Source organism: Ranitomeya imitator, chromosome 8 (genome assembly GCF_032444005.1).
Source record: "Ranitomeya imitator isolate aRanImi1 chromosome 8, aRanImi1.pri, whole genome shotgun sequence".
Taxonomy (NCBI): Eukaryota; Metazoa; Chordata; class Amphibia; order Anura; family Dendrobatidae; genus Ranitomeya; species Ranitomeya imitator.
Genome location: NC_091289.1, coordinates 84919908 through 84942272, shown reverse-complemented (window position 1 = coordinate 84942272; position 22365 = coordinate 84919908). Strand labels below are relative to the sequence as shown.

Sequence of the window (22365 nt, the reverse complement as noted above, 5' to 3'; positions counted from 1 at the left end):
AACAGGATAATAGTCCTTGCACCAGCGAGATGTCCCGCATGCCATCAGAGAACACATAAGAAAAAAAAAAAAAAGAATGGGGGGGGAAGAAGGACAAATTCACCGATGACAGGCAAGACACCACACGCTCGGGAGCTAAAAGAATAGGATCAAGGCGAGCCCATGGTGAGACAGACCGCCCCACTAGGAGATTCGGCCGATTAACAATAAGTGTTCATGAGACCACTCAACTGCAGCAGAGTATCTGAGTATATTGCAGCAATGAATAGAAACTAATTGAAACTAAGAAGAAAATGGAACAAAAGAAGAGAGAAGAACTTCATGGAGGATCTGAGGAGCCTTCGTTGGTATGACGATTCTTGGAACGGGGAACCTTGAGCCACCTTGGAGGAGCATCTGGAAGTGTCGGAGCCAAAGGCCAATCCGGAAGATCTATTAATGGAAGTTCAAACGTGCCCAGGAAGATAGCCAGGTCCCCAATCCGGCGAAAGTATGCGCTTTTGCCCCCTTTGAATGCTGTTAGTTGAAATGGGAACCCGCACCTGTAGGGGATATCTCTTTCCTTGAGAACCACCAGCAAGGGCTTCAGAGCTTTGCGCAAGAATAGAGTGCGCCTGGATAGATCTGACAGGAGTAGGATTGGATGACCTTCAAACTGGAGGGATCCCTTTTTCCTAGAGGCCATCATGATGGCCTCCTTTATTCTGAAGTAATGTACCCTGCAGATGACGTCTCTAGGGCGAGCCTCAGACGTGGGTTTAGGACCAAGGGATCTATGAATCCTGTCGAATTCAATGGTGTTGTCCTCATGGTCGCCGAGAATGAGGACTGACAGATTCTGGGAGGCCACGTATGCGGATATTGTTACGCCTATTGCGATTTTCCAGGTCTTCAAGACCAGATGACATTTCCTCCAGTTTCATGGTGTGATCCATTAAGATTTCTCTGTGCGCCTGAAGTTCTTGTGAGATATCCTCTTGTGTCTTTTCCACGTCCTCAATACGCGATGTAAATTCTGTCTGCAAATTATGTATCTTCTTTTTATACGATTTCTCAAGCCTGCACGCAAAACTTTCCAGATCTGATTTGGTTGGGAGAGCTTTAATATATTTACTCAGTTCAGTTATATTCATGTCCTCGGGCAAGTCTCTGTCTCCCCCACTGTTGTCTGTTGATTTTTTAGGAGAGATATGTGAGGTCTGTGGTTCTTTTAAGGAGGAACAATTTTTATGTGGGGTTTGCGACATCGTTGATCTGGTATTCCTTGTTTGAGGTGGCTGGTTTAAGAACCGTTCCATGTCCTCTATAGGAGATTCCTTGTGTAAGCTTGTGGGTTGCCCAGAAGTCTTCTTAGTTTTACCCATATATGTCTGCTGCTATTAGTTGTCCATTATAGTGTTCAGGGGAACATGGGGGTGCAGCGATCACATTAGGCACCGCCCCCCATCAGCAAGCCCCCTCCGAGGTGCATTTGATTATGGTTAGTGGGGCATATACAATGTCCTGAGCCAGGAAAGAGGAACCTCTCCACGATCCCTGCACTAGGTGTCGCCAGAGGTCTGGGTTTGTAGAATGTAAGCTTATAAAGTATTATGCTGGAGTTCTGTTTTCCAGTCTTAATGTAGATAAGGCACTGTGACAACCCAGTAAAGGGCAATGGTAGGGTGACTGTCCCACTTCTGCAGTAAGGATGATGGGCAGGACAATAAGCAAGGGTGCTTATCTATAAGGGGATCCGTCACCAAGATGGTGTCCACCCTCCCACTGGCGGGAAAACAATCGGCCCTGGGGGCACTATGGCAGGCGCCCCGGGGGGGTCTCCTGTCCCACCAGCACCAGTCCTACCTTGTTCCCCTTTCTCCTCGGTGGAGCGCGGTCCACGCACTCCCCAGGGTCCTCCCAGTAGGGGTTCCGGCCGAGCACTCCCGCGGTCTTTGTTATATTATTATCTCCTTCACCCTCCTCTGTTATGCTCCCCCTCTTAAGCAATGGACGCCGATAGGTAGCGCCGCACTTCTACTGGTCCTCAGCGTGCTGTGGTGCCCTTCAATATGGCGCCAGATTGTCTGCTGTCTGTTTTTTATTAATACTTTGTATTCTTTTTTTTATTTAACTTTTCCATTAGAAAATGTGCTCCACTCTTGTTAATGCCATCCAGTGCACATCTTGCCACATGTATGCAGTCCTTGAGCAGCCGATCGAGGGTGCATACTGCTGTGCGAGATGTGAGCACGTTGTGCATTTGGAAAACCAGATTCTGAATCTAAATGTGCAGCTGGCAACACTGAGATCCATAGACAATATGGAGAGGAGTCTTCTGCTCACGGAGCACACGCTCAATGGGATAGATGAGGGGGGGGGGATGGTGGGATGGAGCTGCAGGACGATGAAGTAGCAAGCTGGGTGACAGTTAGGAAGCGGGGTAGAGGGAAGAGTGCCAGGGAGGCTAGTCCTGATCTGCAACATCCCAATAAGTTTGCTAAGTTGGCAGATGAGGGGGGTGCTGCAGCCAGGCATGTCCTCTGAAAGCTGGAGGAGTGACTGCTCCAGTAAGGAGGGAAATAGGAGAGCAGGGCAGGCCAGAAAGGTGCTGGTAGTGGGGGACTCAATTATTAGGGGAACAGATAGGGCATTATTAGGGGAACAGATAGGGCAATCTGTCACAAAGACAGGGATCGTCGAACGGTGTGCTGCCTACCTGGCGCTCGAGTCCGACACATCGCTGATCGGGTGGACAGATTACTGGGAGGGGCTGGTGAGGACCCAGCGGTCATGGTGCACATTAGCACTAATGACAAAGTTAGAGGTAGGTGGAAGGTCCTTAAAGATGATTTCAGGGAATTAGGCTGCAAGCTGAAAGCAAGGACCTCCAACATGGTATTTTTCGAAATACTGCCTGTACCACGTGCCACGCTAGAGAGGCAACGGGAGATTAGGGAGGTTAATAAGTGGCTCAAGAATTGGTGTAGGAAGGAGTGGTTTGGGTTCCTTCAGAACTGGGCCGACTTCTCAGTTGGCTGCAGGCTCTACGCTAGGGACGGGCTGCACCTCAATGGGGAGGGTGCAGCTGTGTTGGGGGAGAAAATGGCTAGAAGGTTGGAGGAGTGTTTAAACTAGGAATTGGGGGGAGGGTATTCATTTTATAGGAGGGGAAGATAGTGCAGATAGAGACCTGGGCACAAATAAGGAAGATGGGGTGGCGGTGGCATGGGGGTGGGGTTAGAATGGGGGTGGGGTTAGAACAGTTAATAATTTAAGAAATAGAGGCACAGAGAGGAACATCAAGTGCATGTATACTAATGCCAGAAGCCTCGCCAACAAAATGGACGAATTAGAACTAATGTTGTTGGAGCATAATTATGACATGGTGGGGATATCTGAAACGTGGCTGGATGAGGGCCATGACTGGGCTGTTAACTTGCAGGGCTATAGCCTGTTCAGAAAAGACCGTACAGATAAGCGAGGGGGAGGGGTGTGTCTGTATGTAAAATTGTCCTTAAAACCAATCCTGCGTGATAATATAGGTGAATTTAATGAAAATGTAGAATCCCTGTGGGTGGAGATAAGGGGAGGGGGAAAAATAATAAATTACTGATAGGGGTTTGTTATAAATCTCCAAAAATAATGGAAGCAATGGAGAATATCCTCGTAAAGCAAATAGATGAAGCTGCGACTCAAGGAGAAGTCATTATTATGGGGGACTTCAACTACCCTGAAATAGATTGGGGAACAGAAACCTGCAGTTCCAGCAAAGGTAATCGGTTTTTGACAACTATGAGAGACAATTACCTTTCACAACTGGCTCAGGACCCAACAAGAAGGGGGGCACTGCTAGACCTAATATTAACCAACAGGCCAGACCGCATAGCAAATATAAGGGTTGGGGGTCACTTGGGAAATAGCGATCACAAAATAATAAGTTTTCATGTATCCTTTATAAAGATGTGCAATAGAGGGGTTACAAGGACACTAAACTTCAGGAGGGCAAATTTCCAACGGATGAGAGAGGATCTTGGTGCAATTAACTGGGACGATATCCTGAGACACAAAAATACACAAAGAAAATGGGAGACATTTATTAGCATCCTGGATAGGACCTGTGCACAGTGTATGCATATACTGTATGTATGGGAATAAACATACTAGAAATAGGAGGAAACCAATATGGCTAAATAGAGCTGTAAGGGGCACAATAAGTGACAAAAAGTAAGCATTTAGAGAATTAAAGGAAGTAGGTAGTGAGGAGGCATTAAATAAATACAAAAAATTAAATAAATTCTGTAAAAAGCAAATCAAGGCAGCAAAGATTGAGACAGAGAGACTCATTGCCAGAGAGAGTAAAAATAATCCTAAAATATTCTTTAACTACATAAATAGTTAGAAACTAAAAAATGATAGTGTTGGCCCCCTTAAAAATAGTCTGGGTGACATGGTGGATGAGGATGAGGAAAAAGCCAATATGCTAAATGATTTTTTTTCATCAGTATTTACACAAGAAAATCCCATGGCAGACAAAATGACTAGTGATAAAAATTCCCAATTAAATGTCACCTGCTTAACCCAGCAGGAAGTGCGGTGGCGTCTAAAAATCACTAAAATTGACAAATCTCCGGGCCCGGATGGGATACACCCTCGAGTACTGCAGGAATTAAGTACAGTCATTGACAGACCATTATTTTTAATCTTTAAAGACTCCATAATAACAGTGTCTGTACCACAGGACTGGCGTATAGCAAATGTGGTGCCAATATTCAAAAAGGGGACAAAAACTGAACTTGAAAATGATAGGCCAGTAAGCTTAACCTCTACTGTGGGTAAAATCCTGGAGGGCATTCTAAGGGATGCTATACTGGAGTATCTGAAGAGGAATAACCTCATGACCCAGTATCAGCACGGGTTTACTAGGGACCGTTCATGTCAGACAAATTTGATCAGTTTCTATGAAGAGGTAAGTTCCGGATTGGACCAAGGGAACCCAGTGGATGCAGTGTATATGGACTTTTCAAAAGCTTTTGATACGGTGCCACACAAAAGGTTGATACATAAAATGGGGATAGGGGAAAATATGTGCAAGTGGGTTGAGAGCTGGCTCAGGGATAGGAAACAAAGGGTGGTTATTAATGGAGCACACTCGGACTGGGTAGCAGTTAGCAGTGGGGTACCACAGGGGTCAGTATTGGGCCCTCTTCTTTTTAACATATTTATTAATGACCTTGTAGGGGGCATTCAGAGTAGAATTTCAATATTTGCAGATGACACTAAACTCTGCAGGGTAATCAATACGGAGGAGGACAATTTTATATTACAGGATGATTTATGTAAACTAGAAGCTTGGGCTGATAAATGGCAAATGAGCTTTAATGGGGATAAATGTAAGGTCATGCACTTGGGTAGAAGTAATAAGATGTATAATTATGTGCTTAATTCTAAAACTCTGGGCAAAACCGTCAATGAAAAAGACCTGGGTGTATGGGTGGATGACAAACTCATATTCAGTGGGCAGTGTTAGGCAGCTGCTACAAAGGCAAATAAAATAATGGGATGCATTAAAAGAGGCATAGATGCTCATGAGGAGAATATAATTTTACCTCTATACAAGTCACTAGTTCGACCACACTTAGAATACTGTGCACAGTTCTGGTCTCCGGTGTATAAGAAAGACATAGCTGAACTGGAACGGGTGCAGAGAAGAGCGACCAAGGTTATTAGAGGACTGGGGGGTCTGCAATACCAAGATAGGTTATTACACTTGGGGCTATTTAGTTTGGAAAAACGAAGACTAAGGGTTGATCCTATTTTAATGTATAAATATATGAGGGGACAGTACAAAGACCTTTCTGATGATCTTTTTAATCATAGACCTGAAACATGGACAAGGGGGCATCCTCTGCGTTTGGAGGAAAAAATGTTTAAGCATAATAACAGATGCGGATTCTTTACTGTAAGAGCAGTGAGACTATGGAACTCTCTGCCGTATGATGTTGTAATGAGTGATTCATTACTTAAATTTAAGAGGGGACTGGATACTTTTCTGGAAAAGTATAATGTTACAGGGTATATACACTAGATTCCTTGATAGGGCGTTGATCCAGGGAACTAGTCTGATTGCCGTATGTGGAGTCGGGAAGGAATTTTTTTCTCCAATGTGGAGCTTACTCTTTGCCACATGTTTTTTTTTGCCTTCCTCTGGATCAACATGTTAGGGCATGTTAGGTTAGGCTATGGGTTGAACTAGATGGACTTAAAGTCTTCCTTCAACCTTAATAACTATGTAACTATGTTACATCAGCCCTAACCAGCAAGCAACAGGAGGGCATCCCGAAGGTTCCATGGAATTGGCCACCAGACCAGCAATCTTTTCACTGATGGGGAGAGGGGCATTACATTGTCTAGACGTAGTTGCTGTCTGTCCCATGATAATAAAATAGCCTCTTTGAGTCAATTTCAATCGAAAGAACTCCATCGCATACAGAGGATGCAGGGTGTCATTAACCCCAGGATTCTTATCGTCCCTCTGATGGAACGATGGTTCTTTGAGAACAGACGAATTCTGTCTCTTACTGATGGCTATTTCTCTGCTGGTAGGAATGAGGATATTAAACAAGAGTCTAAGAGAACCCCCAGGAAATTTTTCCTCAATTTATTATCCAGCCTAGCCTCTGAAGTATAGAGATTGAGGTCTGCAGATGTTCTAGCAGTTCCTCTTTGGAGCTGGCTATTATAAAGGAATCATCCGAGGGGGACTATGACAAACCATCTAATCTACCAGCTTCTTAAAGACCCAAGGGGGGGAGGGGGAGGAGGGTCGGAAAAGGCTAGGCCGAAGGTAAGACATCGAAACTGAAAATGATGATTCTGATCTCGGGATTTTATTGCGAACCTCAGAAACTCCAGACGGCAAGGATGAATGGGAAAGTGATAATACGTGTTTTTTAGATCCAACATACACATCTCTGCTTCTCTGTCTATCAGGGTAATGGTTGATTTGATTGACTCCATCTTGAACCTCTTGTATCTTATCCAGTGATTCAGAGGATTTAAGTTTATTATCATACGAGGCTCTCTGGAGGGCTTTTTAGACTAAAAAAAGACTTGAATATTCAGCAAAAAAGAAAAAAAGAAAAATAAGTCCGCACAATCAGCTCACTGAATCACCTGCACACAACACATCACAGCTAATGTTGCGTTATAATACGGGTGCTCATTCAGATAAAAGATGAGTTCGAGCATATGTGTCAAAGGTCAAGAAGAGGAGCACTCACCATCCGCATATTTTCCAGTCTTTATTATGACATTAAGTCAATAGCAGGACCATATCAGGAGAACAGTGGTTTCAAGAGACGACGGCCGTTTTGCGCTGCCGCGCTTCTAGGAGTCTTGACGGGTTATCAAGACCTGTAGAAGCGTGGCAGCGCCAAATAGCCGGCGTCTCTTGGAACCACTGTTCTCCCGACAAACCTTTCTGGCGGGAACTGGATGAATTCTATCATGATAGTATAGTTTTTAGCACCCACTGATCCTGAGAAATTCTCTACCAACCTTGTAAACACAACCTTAGCCGTCCTCCCACAGCCATGGCATCATTGCATTCCCGGACCTGATCCTGAACCAAAGATTAAGCCCCTACCTCTGCCTCATTTGGGGTAGCTCCATCTGCCCGATTTCACCCTCCACTTTCATAGACCCCAAATTTCCCATAGCATGGTCTATGGTTGGTTTAGAGTCTATGAAAGGGCTGATTTTTCTTGGCCCTATCCTATGGGAATCCTTTGTTTGTGTCCGATGCTTGTGAACCCTGTGCCCTGATAGATTTATTAGCCATTTTGCTACTCACTGCTAGTATGCAGTGCTGATGTTCTGTTCTCTTGTACAAAGAGAGAATGAGTGAGTTTTCTGATTGTGTTCACTGCTGGAGCTCACAATATTTTCCTTCAGCGCTAGTAAGTTGAACAGAACATACTGTGGGAGCTTAAAGCCACACCAGTGAGACCAGACTAAATGCCAAAGTGTTGTTTCACTGCTCATGGGAAAGAGCATCAAAAATACAAACAGGTAAGTATTTCTGGGCATGCTAGGGCTAAACAGTGAGAAGTTGTCTGCAGGGGAGAAGGAATACAAAAGTTAAAAAGTGTGCAGACTAGTGATGAGCGAGTATACTCGTTGCTCGGGTGGTCTCCGAGTATTTGTGAGTGCTCAGAGATTTAGTTTTTGTTGACACAGCTGCATGATTTACGGCTGCTAGCCAGCCTGAGTACATGTGGGGGTTGCCTGATTGCTAGGGAATCCCCACATGTATTCAGCCTGTCTAGCAGTCGCAAATCATGCAGCTGCAGGCGACGAAAACTAAATCTCAGAGCAGTATAAAATACTCGGAGTCCACCCGATAGTGCTCAGGCAAACCAGAGTAACGACTATACTCGCTCAACACTAGTGCAAACTGGACCAGTTAAAGTTAGAACAAATACAAGCTATAACCAAGAATAAAAGAACAAAAAAGCTGTGTATGACATTCTCTTGGAGGGGAGAGATCGTTACGGTTTTATTTTTTAAAAAGCAATGCAAAAATGACTCAAATTTAATTTCTAAAGCAATTAAACACCATTGATATCTTGGGACAAACTCTTTAAGTACTTAAAATTTTACATAGTTCTTAATTTACTATAACACCAAAGCATTATTTTTTTTCTTTAGCAGAAGTTTGAAGAAATGTACCGTATATACTGGAGTATAAGCTGACCCGAGTAAAAGCCGAGACCCCTAATTTTGCCACAAAAAACTGGCAAAACTTAATAACTCAGCGCATGTGACACTTTATATTTTTTGTACCTTTAAGTATGAATTCTTCATCTTTGGGGGTAAAAGCATATTTTTCAGCCCCATTTAAGGCTGTATGCAATCCTTATGGCACTGTAAAGCCTCCAATTTCTACCTTCTAAATATGACACATGGACATATGAACTGGCTTCAGCCATATTTGCCTTCTTTTTAGTGCATGTAACACCTTACATGGTCTGCAGTTGATCATCTACATTTAGCATCTATTTATTTTTTTCATGAGTTTCTGTGTCTTTTTTATGGTTGGGAAGTGCAATATTTGCTTATCTTCTTATATGCTTGGGTCAGCAATGAAATGTGATTATTGAAGGTATATTGTTTATGCTATGTATTGATGTCACTTGGGTCTCTGTCCAGTGGTTTTGACCCTATTATGGGGATGTACTGTATTTCAGTTTTTAAATGTTTTTATAATTTTGAGTGTTTTGTGGCTTTCAATAAACTTTATATTTGTTTGTGTATTTTGGTGGTCCCGGCTTATAGCATGTTCTTTTTCTCTTGTTTCTCGCATTACTGTTTTTGATATGCTTCAGGTAGATCCCTATAGCTTATTGTATTTGATGGTGCCCTTTACATTCTGTTTTCTACGTGTTCAGGCAGCGGGCGCCCTCTTAGGCCCCTTTCACACATCAGGTTTTTGCCGTCAGTCACAATCCGTTGGCTGAACGGATCGACGTCGCAGATTGTGAAAAACTGATGCGACAGATCCGTTTTTTTGCTGGATCCGACTAGTGGATCTGGCTAATTGGATCCTGGAAAAATCGAAGTATGCTCAGTTTAAAAAACAAAATCCGTCGCTGGATTCCATCATTTGACGGAACAGGCACCCATAGGCTTCCATTCTAGCAAATGATGGACGTTGTCTCCGGCCGCCGGACAAACAATTTTCGACGGATTTGGCGAACGATGGATGAAACGTCGCTAATACAAGTCTATGAGAAAAAAAAGGATCCAGTGGCATCAGTTGCCGGATCCGTTTTTTTCAAAATTTGACGGATTGCGTCTGATAGCAAAAAACTGATGTGTGAAAGGGGCCTAACACGTCATTACACCCTTGGACCTGAACGTCACAGCCAAAAGACGCGGAAGACAGAGCCCGGTGGTGGAACGGGGACAGGTGAATATCACATGGCTCACCCTCCCCCGTTATACTCACCCCCTTACCTGGCGCGGTCTGCACTTCCCTGTTTCTCTGATGGTCTCCGGCATGCGCCGGCAGCTTGTTCCTTAGTTCAGCGGTCACATGGTACCGCTCATTAAAGTAATGAATATGCGCTCCACGCCTATGGGGCCACGTGACCGCTGAACATAGGAAGAGCTGCGGGTGCCAGAGACCATCTGAGAAGCAGGGACTTGCAGAGACCGTGTCGGGAGGAGACCAGTATGATGTGACAGCCGCCACTCCTGCCGCTCCCCCGCCGACCCCTTGGGACAATGTCCCGAGAGGGGCACTTTCAGCCTAAAAAATGGGCTAAAAATTTCAGATTATACTCGAGTATATAAGGTAATTAGGAAAAATGTTAAATCTATGCGTAAATTAATGTTTCAATGTAATGATAAATGAGCAACTCAAGTTATTGGTAACAAAAAAAAAATAACTGCTGTAAAAATTCATACTCTTGCATATAGTGTGCACTATTATAATATTTTGTGCTCAAAGAGCAAAACTTGTCGGAGCAATAGAACTATGGGTTATAAATGGAAAAACAAAACTGCTCATAGCTGTTCTCACAAAAACAAGATGCATTACTCAGAAAGAGGAGTGGACCATGAGCTGTGCTAAGTCACGAACAACATAAAGAGCTTTGAACTCCCTGGTCCATCTTTCTGCATGATACAGTGAATTTAGGAATAAGAGAGGAAAATGTTAATTTTTTCCCTTCCTTTCCATTTACTTATATATGATGGCAATATTTTGTATGACAGATTCAGTTCATAAAGTTCAGTATCAAAAATGTTATTTAAACTTCGGCCTATCGGGGCGGGTGGGTAGCCTGACGCCATAACTACTTCTACACTTCTTGTTCAGAAATCCACCATAATAAATACAACTTATCTTACCATTCTGTGGTAGGTACAGTCCTTCATAATAGTTATTGATCATTCTGATTTTCATAGTTTCATATTAATGGAATAGGAAACTATGGCTATTAAAATGTATGCAAAACTGCACATGGTTTATGAAAAACAAAATTAAGTAGGCATTAGTTTGCACAACAAGCAGCATAAGATATGAGAAAAAAATGATCTTCAGTAAAATTATGTATTGCATTGTTTAAAACATCCATTATAGAAAATTTGTAGCATAAGTTCAGATAATTATCCACTTTTAAACCAAGAGAAATAAACACCAAACAGTTCTCTAGAACTAATGCCATTGGCCAACAAATAGGCTCTAGCGTAATAGTTCAACGCATGATCAACAGACATTGACTGGCACCAGTAAAACAGCTTGCAGTTTCTCTTCATAAAGGGTGTTCATCTGTAAGCTATCACCAGCTGTTAGCATCTTCCTCCCAACCAAACTCATTTTCTTCATCCCAGCCTTCAACTTCAGTCTGCAAAAGAAAAAAAAACTAATAAAAATGTATATCAGTTATGGTAATCTTCGAAAAAAAAAAAAGATAAATGACATTGGAATAAATTCAACATTCTATTCATAAAATAGTGAAGTTTCTCATCTGCTCAATTTTCTGAGTGACAAGAGGGGGAAGCGCTCAAATTTTAGGTGGTATTTTAAACATTTAAACACAACCTATCAGAAAATTATATTGTTTTAATCAGTTTTTTTGGGCTAGATGTATTTTTAAAAAACGTTTGCAATTTTTTTCTTCCATCACAATCTTTATTTAACCCCTTAATGACCAGAGGTATTTTTGGTTTTGCATTTTCATTTTTTGCTCCCCTTCTTCCCAGAACCATAACTTTTTTATTTTTTGGTTAATATGGCCATATGAGAGCATATAATATGGCCATATGAGATTATGAAAAATGAAGATGAACGGGTAACAGAAAATGGTGCTTTTTTCTGATACCCGTAGCGTCTTCACTTTTCATAATCCCGAGTTGGGCGAAGGGTTATTTTTTGCATGCCAAGCTGACATTTTTAATGATACCATGATATGATCTTTTGATCACTTGTTATTGCACTTTAATCCAATGTTGTGGCGACCAAAAAATTTAATTCTGGCGTTTTGAAATTTCTTCTTGTTACGCCGTTTAGCGATCGGGTTAATTCTTTTTTTTAATATTGATAGATCGGGTGATTCTGAAAGTGGCAATGCCAGATAATGTGTATGTTATTTTTTTAGTGTTATATCTTGAATGGGGCAAAAAGGGGGGTGATTTGAACTTTTATATTTTTTTACATACTTTTTAAAACTTTTTTATTTTATTTTACTTTTTGCATGCTTCAATAGTCTCCATGGGAGACTAGAAGCTAAATTTGTCCGATCGGCTATGTAACATACAAGCGATGATCAGATCGCCTGTATGTAGCAGAATTGCTGAATTGCTATGAGCGCTGAGTACGGCGTGGCATTCATAGCAATCTGGCAGTGACAACGATAGAGGTCTGCAGGAGACCTCTGGTGGTCATGCCAAACCATCGGTGACCCACGATCATGTGACGGGGTAATCGATGGGCAGATTTCTGGCACGATTGCCAGAAGCACATTAAATGCTGCTGTCAGAGATTGACAGCGGCATTTAATGGGTTAATAGCCGCAGGTGGATCGCGATTCCACCTGTGGCTTTTCCGGGCACATGTCAGCTGGACATCGCCCTGGGGGATTCTTGTTCATATTGTCTTTCTGTCCTTTTTCCAATGGCTTTTAAAATGTTTTTGCGAGAATTTTTTCTGCGTAATAATAAAAAATATAAAATCCTTAGTTGATGTAGAAAGACAAATCCATGTGACACATTCATTCCTTCTCGGAGTGTGTCAATGGTTGTCATAAGTTTATACTCCCAGATTCTTCTGTATCTCCAAGATTTGAAGTTACCTTTTAATACTAGTAACTTCATGTCCATGGTTCTATGATCAGGGATACAAAAATGTTTGGCCAGAGGTAGATCTATTCTTTTTTATTTTATTGCGTGGCGATGAGAATTCATCCTTCTTCTATCCTTTTGTTCTGTTGGACACGTCCTGCCTGGTTCTGAAGTTGGAGGTGTAGTTTGTGGTTGGAGTTAAAGTCTGGAGGTTGTTTGGAGTTTTGTCTGTGTGCACATCCTCATCCTCTCCTATTTGGTATCTCCCCTTATTTGGTAACTCCCCTATGTCCCACTCTGTTTGGTGTGTGAATTTTGTATGGTTGATATTTTCATTTATCCCTGGCCATCTTCCCTTATTTCAATCTCACAAATAAAAAAAAAAACAGTAAGTATTGGACACTTCAAAATTCATAAATCAACTTAATCAGATAGGTGGTCACCCCAGCTGATAGGAAGCAAATCCAAACAAAACTGGAATAAAACAAAATGTATTTTATTAATTTAACAAAATTTAAAAACAGCTAAAAAAAGACAGGTCAAAAAAGCCTCCAATGAAGGAGGGGAATCACCACAGACAAATGCTGGAAGGCAAAGAGATATGTTGTGACTATCCTTGGGTAGGTACGCCATAGACATTTAGTCCAATACAGTTTTGGGTTATCAGCTAGGGTGACCCCCTACCTGATTAAGTTGATTTACATCTTCCCTTGCTTGTCTGGTTAGTGTGTTCCTAAATACTACAGCTTCCCACTACCCTGGGTTATACACTTCAGCGTCCCACTACCCTTGGTGTGGGAGGTGACAGATCGGGTAGATATAAGAACATAGCAAGGAAAAAGAACCCATCATCTGCACTTTCAGGAGTAATCACGGGGACAGGGATAGACTAGGTTAACGCCCAAAGTCCTGACACCACCGTGAAATATATCTCCAGGAGAGCTATACCGCCATGCCCCTTCCAGGTTCTTACTTGCCTGATTCTTGTGAGGATTTTATAATGAGAAATTAATTGCAAAGTTGCTTAATCTTACAGATACTTTGCTGTGATTTAGAGGGGTTGTCTCATCTTATTAAATGTGTTAAAATTGCATAGGAAAGGAAAACATTAAATACTGGCTCAACATAAGACAAGGTATCAGACAACTATGTTGACTTAAAAATAAAAAGCTTATGGTTTTGGAATGGTGGAATAAAAAAACAAAAACAAACATCACCCTATCTCAAAGACCTAAAATATTCAGATTTTTAACCTTTCTAAGACCTGGCCATTCTGTGGTTATACATTTTCTTAATGTTTGGGCAACACATTTGTTTGAGGACTTCTTTTGTGTAGGACTTGTTATTAGTATTGATACCATTTTTTGTTTGTAAAAGTTAGTAATTTGTTTCATATAATAAGATTTTATTTGCAATTTTCTCTACTTACTGGAAGGCTGTCATTTTTTTCTTACTTTATATTTTGCAATTTTTATCCATCTATAAAAAGACAGGGATGGATGGATGTGAAAAGATATCTTAACTCTATAGTCAGATATGATCTCTCTGTGCCAGTCAGCAACTATCCTGGAAAATGCGATGTAGACACCAGAACCACTCATAACTTGAAGTTACAAACTACATCTCATGATCGTTTTCAAGCTGCTGACTGGTTGACAAGGAAGCAGGATACCCCAGCGCCACACCGAGAGGAGCCCTCTTTGGGACCTAATTTCAAATTTTCAAACAGTATCAGCTACTCAGTTTGAGAAAGACCTGGAATTGGGTCAAAACGTCACTTTTTTTTCTTATCCTGCTGTATGTGTACATATATTTGAATGTCAAACACATGTGAATAAATACACCACTTTGCAAGCTATAACCCGAGAGAGTGCGGCTGTTTTCTCGCCTATTTGGTTGACAAGAATTATGCATTTTCAATGAACCAAGAACTATGTTCCTACAGCCCACACAAATTGTGAGTTGGGATAGGATGTGTAGAAGTTATATATTTAGTCACTAGAATGACCGATATCTCTGACATTAGACCTTGAAAGTTCACACAATTATTTAGCTCTATATCATGTACTTTATTTTACCTCTTCAATCTCAGCAGCAGCAAATTTTTCTGAAAATGTAGTTGACTGTTTGCCAGTTGGATCCATATTAAGCTCTATGCCATTTACCATCTCTTCCTGGGATCCAAAGGATATAAAAGTAGTTGAAATTTTTATTTCTGGTGCCATGTCAGCGAACCAATCCAACTCTGGATCTCTGCTTTTGCTCTTAACCTTTATTGTGAATTCATCCCCCAAACTATTCCAGGAGTCTAATTTCTTTTTTGAGACTTTGTCCTGTATAGGTTTTGTCAGTGGCAGTGGCAATACTGTTGGTGATAGCTTGTCAGTATAGGAATTACTGCTGGCTGCAATGTGATCCACACTAGAAACAGAGTTTAAACTGGAAAGTCTTTTGACATCTAAAATCCCATTTTTTTCACTTGAGATGATCACAGCTTCAGTTTTAAGGCAATTGTTGGACAGACTGAAGTCATCCCAGTATGCAACATCTGGATTTTCACGCATTGTTTCTGTCTTTTGCTGTATATTGACAAAACGGTCACTTGTGAAATCATCTGACTCGCTCCAGTCTGGCCAATCTTCGGCTGACTGTTGTGCTGGTTCAACTTTAGGGGATACAGTCAATTGGACTCCAGGAATCTCATTCACTGTGTGATAAACAACATTTTTTTTTAAAAAGAATGCATAGCATATCCCCCCCCCCCTCAAAAAAACAAACAAAACAAAACTATTCAGCATTAAGCTGCCGTCACACTTCCATTTAATCCTTTCATTTGTAGGAACAAAAACTGTTGATTACAGTTCTGTTGCATCATACAAAGAAAGACAGTGATTCTATTTGATTTTTATGGAGTGCATTATGGATATGTTATGTGCCCGTTTTTAAAACTGAAAAATTGCATCATACAATTTTTATACTGAAAGATGAACACAATTAAACTCAATTGGAAAAAATAATAATCAATGTCGCAGTTATGTAAAGACCCATATTGGACATTAGACCGTTTCTCAAAATGAGACAAACGGAATGGCTAAACAGAAGTAACAAAGTGTTAGATTAGTGTGGACAACTCAAAATTTGGAGAACATTCTAATTACAATATTTGCTATAGTTTAGTTGAACTTTAGAATGTATGAAGTTACATTTGTTCATCTTGTGTTTTTCCCTCACAAATTGCATTTACTACAGCTACTTGTAGTTAAAAGACTTCCAAACGTGCCGTTCTGATCACATTCTCAGGGCAGTTCACAGTGAGTGGTGTCTTTTTTAATATAACATTCATGTAGGAAGGATATTCAATCAAGGGCATGGAAAAGCAATATGGATTGCATCTGGTTTCAATACTTACTGATGTTTTGGAAGGGACTGCTGGTTTTAACCCCTTCATGACCCAGCCTATTTTGACCTTAATGACCTGGCCGTTTTTTGCAATTCTGACCAGTGTCCCATTATCAGGTAATAACTCAGGAACGCTTCAACGGATCCTAGCGGTTCTGAGAATGTTTTTTCGTGACATATTGGGCTTCATGTTAGTGGTAAATTTAGGTCAATAAATTCTGCGTTTATTTTTGATAAAAATGGAAATTTGGTGATAATTTTGAAAATTTCACAATTTTCACATTTTGAATTTTTATTCTGTTAAACCAAAGAGTTATGTGACACAAAATAGTTAATAAATAACATTTCCCACATGTATACTTTACATCAGCACAATTTTGGAAACAAATTTTTTTTTTGCTAGGAAGTTATAAGGGTTAAAATTTGACCAGCGATTTCTCACTTTTACAACTAAATTTACAAAACCATTTTTTTAGGGACCACCTCACATTTGAAGTCAGTTTGAGGGGTCTGTATGGCTGAAAATACCCAAAAGTTACACCATTCTAAAAACTGCACCCCTCAAGGTGCTCAAAACCACATTCAAGAAGTTTATTAACCCTTCAGGTGCTTCACAGCAGCAGAAGCAACATGGAAGGAAAAAATGAACATTTAACTTTTTAGTCACAAAAATGATTTTTTAGCAACAATTTTTTATTTTCCCAATGGTAAAAGGAGAAACTGAACAACGAAAGTTGTTGTCCAATTTGTCCTGAGTACGCTGATACCTCATATGTGGGGGTAAACCACTGTTTGGGCGCACGGCAGGGCTTGGAAGGGAAGGAGAGCCATTTGACTTTTTGAATGAAAAATTGGCTCCACTCTTTAGCGGACACCATGTCACGTTTGGAGAGCCCCCGTGTGCCTAAAAATTGGAGCTCCCCCACAAGTGACCCCATTTTGGAAACTAGACGCCCCAAGGAACTTATCTAGATGCATAGTGAGCACTTTAAACCCCCAGGTGCTTCACAAATTGATCCGTAAAAATGAAAAAGTACTTTTTTTTCACAAAAAATTTCTTTTCGCCTCAACTTTTTCATTTTCACATGGGCAATAGGATAAAATGGATCCTAAAATTTGTTGGGCAATTTCTCCCGAGTACGCCGATACCTCATATGTGGGGATAAACCACTGTTTGGGCACAAGGCAGGGCTCGAAAGGGAAGGCGCGCCATTTGACTTTTTGAATGGAAAATTAGCTCCAATTGTTAGCGGACACCATGTCGCGTTTGGAGAGCCCATGTGTGCCTAAACATTGGAGCTCCCCCACAAGTGACCCCATTTTGGAAACTAGACCCCCCAAGGAACTTATCTAGATGCATATTGAGCACTTTAAACCCCCAGGTGCTTCACAGAAGTTTATAACGCAGAGCCATGAAAATAAAAAATAATTTTTCTTTTCTCAAAAATGATTTTTTAGCCTGGAATTTCCTATTTTGCCAAGGGTAATAGGAGAAATTGGACCTCAAGTGTTGTTGTCCAGTTTGTCCTGAGTACGCTGATACCCAATATGTGGGGGTAAACCACTGTTTGGGCGCACGGCAGGGCTCGGAAGGGAAGACACGCAATTTGGCTTTTTAAATGGAAAATTAGCTCCAATCATTAGCGGACACCATGTCACACTTGGAGAGCCCCTGTGTGCCTATACATTGGAGATCCCCCACAAATGACCCCATTTTGGAAACTAGACCAAAGGAACTAATCTAGATGTGTGGTGAGCACTTTGAACCCCCAACTGCTTCACAGAAGTATATAACGCAGAGCCATGAAAATAGAAAAAAAAAATTTATTTTCTCAAAAATGATTTTTTAGCCCGGAATTTTTTATTTTCCAAGGGTAACAGGAGAAATTTGACCCCAAAAGTTGTTGTCCAGTTTCTCCTGAGTATGCTGATACCCCATATGTGGGCGTAAACCACTGTCTGGGCACATGCCGGGGCTCGAAAGTGAAGTAGTGACGTTTTGCAATGCAGACATTGATGGAATGCTCTGCGGGCGTCACGTTGCGTTTGCAGAGACCCTGATGTGGCTAAACAGTAGAAACCCCCCATAAGTGATCCCATTTTGGAAACTAGACCCCGAAAGGAACTTACCTAGATATGTGGTGAGCACTTTGAACCCCCAAGTGCTTCACAGAAGTTTATAACGCAGAGCCGTGAAAATAATAAATACGTTTTCTTTCCTCAAAAATGATTTTTTAGCCCGGAATTTTTTATTTTCCAAGGGTAACAGGAGAAATTGGACCCCAAAAGTTGTTGTCCAGTTTCTCCTGAGTACGCTGATACCCCATATGTGGGGGTAAACCACTGTCTGGGCACATGCCGGGGCTCGAAAGTGAAGTAGTGACGTTTTGCAATGCAGACTTTGATGGAATGCTCTGCGGGCGTCACGTTGCGTTTGCAGAGACCCTGATGTGGCTAAACAGTAGAAACCCCCCATAAGTGACCCAATTTTGGAAACTAGACCCCGAAAGGAACTTACCTAGATATGTGGTGAGCACTTTGAACCCCCAAGTGCTTCACAGAAGTTTATAACGCAGAGCCGTGAAAATAATAAATACGTTTTCTTTCCTCAAAAATTATTTTTTAGCCCAGAATTTTTTATTTTCCCAAGGGTTACAGGAAAAATTGGACCCCAAAAGTTGTTGTCCAGTTTCTCCGGAGTACGCTGATACCCCATGTGTGTGGGTAAACCACTGTTTGGGCACACGTCGGGGCTCAGAAGGGAAGTAGTGACTTTTGAAATGCAGACTTTGATGGAATGGTCTGCGGGCGTTACGTTGCGTTTGCAGAGCCCCTGATGTGCCTGAACAGTATAAACCCCCGACAAGTTACCCCATTTTGGAAACTAGACCCCCCAAGGAACTTATCTAGATATGTGGTGAGCACTTTGAACCCCCAAGTGCTTCACAGACATTTACAACGCAGAGCCGTGAAAATAAAAAAATCATTTTTCTTTCCTCAAAAATGTTTTAGCAAGCAATTTTTTATTTTCAAAAAGGTAACAGGAGAAATTGGACTCCAGTGATTGTTGCGCAGTTTGTCCTGAGTATGCTGGTACCCCATATGTGGGGGTAAACCACTGTTTGGGCACACGTTGGGGCTCGGAAGTGAGGGAGTACCATTTGACTTTTTGAATACAAGGTTGGCTGGAATCAATGGTGCGCCATGTTGAGTTTGGAGACCCCTGATGTGCCTAAACAGTGGAAACCCCTAAATTCTACCTCTAACACTAACCCCAACACACCCCTAACCCTAATCCCAACTGTAGCCATAACCCTAATCACAACCCAAATTCCAACCCTAACCCTAAGGCTATGTGCCCACATTGCGGATTCGTGTGAGATTTTTCAGCACCATTTTTGAAAAATCCGCGGGTAAAAGGCACTGCGTTTTACCTGCGGATTTACCGCGGATTTCCAGTGTTTTTTGTGCGGATTTCACCTGCGGATTCCTATTGAGGAACAGGTGTAAAACGCTGCGGAATCCGCACAAAGAATTGACATGCTGCGGAAAATACAACGCAGCGTTTCCGCATGGTATTTTCTGCACCATGGGCACAGCGGATTTGGTTTTCCATAGGTTTACATGGTACTGTAAACCTGATGGAACACTGCTGCAAATCCGCAGCGGCCAATCCGCTGCGGATCCGCAGCCAAATCCGCACCGTGTGCACATAGCCTAATTTTAAAGGTATGTGCACACGCTGCGGAAAATGCTGTGGATCCGCAGCAGTTTCCCATGAGTTTACATTTCAATGTAAACCTATGGGAAACAAAAATCGCTGTACAGATGCTGCAGAAAAACTGTACGGAAACGCAGCAGTTTACATTCCGCAGCATATCACTTCTTTCTGCGGATTCCGCAGCGGTTTTACAACTGCTCCAATAGAAAATCGCAGTTGTAAAACCGCAGTGAAATGCGCAGAAAAACCGCGGCAAATCTGCAGCGGTTTAGCACTGCGGATTTATCAAATCCGCTGTGGAAAAATCCGCAGAGGATCAGAATACGTGTGCACATACCGAAACCCTAACCCTGGTTCTAACCCCAACCTTAGTGGAAAAAAAAATTCTTTATTTTATTATTGTCCCTACCTATGGGGGTGACAAAGGGGGGGTCATTTACTATTTTTTTTATTTTGATCACTGTGATAGGTTTTATCACAGTGATCAAAATGCACATTGGAACGAATCTGCCGACCGGCAGATTCGGCGGGCGCACTGCGCATGCGCCCGCCATTTTGGAAGATGGCGGCGCCCATGGAGAAGACGGACGGACCCCGGTAGGATCGGTAAGTATGATGGGGTGGGGGGGAGCACGGGGGGGGGGTGGATCGGATCATGGGGGGTGGATCGAAGCGTGGGGGGTGGATCGGAGCACGGGGGTTGGATCGGAGCACGGAGGGGGTGGATCGGAGCACGTGGGGGTGGATCGGAGCATGTGGGGGTGGATCGGAGCACGGGGGGTGGGATTGGAGCACGGGGAGCGGGCAAGACCACGGGGGGAGTGGACGGGAGGACGGAGGGGACCGGAGCAGTGTACAGGACCGATCGGACGACTAGGGGGGGATCGGTGTTTCCAGCCATGGCCGATGATATTGCAGCATCAGCCATGGCGGGATTGTAATATTTCACCAGTTTTAATAGGTGAAATATTACAAATCGCTCTGATTGTCAGTTTCACTTTCAACAGCCAATCAGAGTGATCGTAACCATGGTGGGGTGAAGTCACCCCCCCTGGGCTGAACTACCACTCCCCCTGTCCCTGCAGATCGGGTGAAATGGGAGTTAACCCTTTCACCGGATCTGCAGGGACGCGATCTTTCCATGACGCCACATAGGCGTCATGGGTCGGATTGGCACCGACTTTTATGACGCCTACGTGGCGTCATGGGTCGGGAAGGGGTTAAGATACTCTATATAAGATTATAATTAACATACATTTATTCAAGTACATTTTGCACAGCTTTTGCATGTTTGACCACCTCTAAGGAGACAGAAACCAACAGAATTGAAACTAGAGTATCTCTGCTGCCACATTATAGTGAATGGATGCACAGGAGGTTTTCTCCGAAACAAGCATTTTCGGAGATTTAGAAGGAAATCCCAATGTAACAGCTCATTATAGAGCACAGAATGTGAACCTAGAATACAATCCCACATATTATGTATCCCAAAATCGCATGAATTAAAACTTCAACTAAGGACAGTCATCTGTCAATGGAAATATGCCACCTTAAGGCTATGTGCCCATGTTGCAGAATAGAAGCAGATTTTTCCTCATCAAAACCGCACATCCTTGCCAGGGAAAACGCATGCGGATTTTGATGCGTTTTTGTCTAAGCGTTTTTGAGGACAAATAAAGTTGGGACAAAAAAAAGGCTCCTATGAGGTCATTTCCTAGTCTAACTCCAATTCTAATCCAATTTTCCCAATTCTAACTCCAAACCTAACCCCAACACACCCCTAACCCTAATCCCAACCCTAGTCTAGCTCTAATCCTAGCACAAAAATCATTACAGAACCCGACATATGACACATGGTTTACATACAGTAAACCATGTCATATCAAAACTATTTTTTTATGTAAGTGTTTAATGAATTTAGTAGCTTGTGTTAGGAAAAATTTGGAACTCTAGGGGTTAAATTAAAGGCTATAATTGCGGGAAAAAATTGGGTGGGCTCCCGCACAATTATCTCCACCAGAGAAGGAAAGCCAGTGATTGAAGGCAGATATTAATAACCTAGAGAGGGACCATTGTTTTTGGCCCCCTTGGCTAAAAAAAATCTGCCCCCAGTTACCCCAGAAAAGGCATATCTATAAGGTCTTATAGATGCACCTTTTCTGGCACTCTCTCATCCCACTCCCGTGTAGCGGTGGCATATGGGGTAATAATGGGTTAATGTCAACTTGCTATTGAAAGGTGACATTAAGCCAGGTTAATAATGGAGAGGTGTCAATAAGACACCCATCCATTATTAACCCTAGAATAGTAAAGGGTTAAAAAAAGACAACTTAAAAAATCTTTTAATGAAATAATCACACCAAGTTTTTGACAAAATTTATTATTCTGCTAATCCCCGCCCCCCAAAAACCTTGTTC

The 22365-nt window shown here is 42.1% G+C and overlaps 1 protein-coding gene across 2 annotated transcripts in view; it reads right to left on the bottom strand.

Moving 5' to 3' along the window:
- Window positions 1-8607: 8607 nt before the first annotated feature.
- Window positions 8608-22365, bottom strand: part of SCYL3 (SCY1 like pseudokinase 3) — a 418614-nt gene continuing 404856 nt past the window's right edge. For both annotated transcript variants that reach the window (XM_069737140.1, XM_069737141.1), the window contains 2 exons: window positions 14907-15535; window positions 8608-11393 (listed from right to left, as the gene is read on the bottom strand). In XM_069737140.1, coding sequence (XP_069593241.1) covers window positions 11328-11393; window positions 14907-15535 — 695 coding nt within the window. In that variant the 3' untranslated portion in view covers window positions 8608-11327. The remainder of the gene's footprint in view (window positions 11394-14906; window positions 15536-22365) is intronic.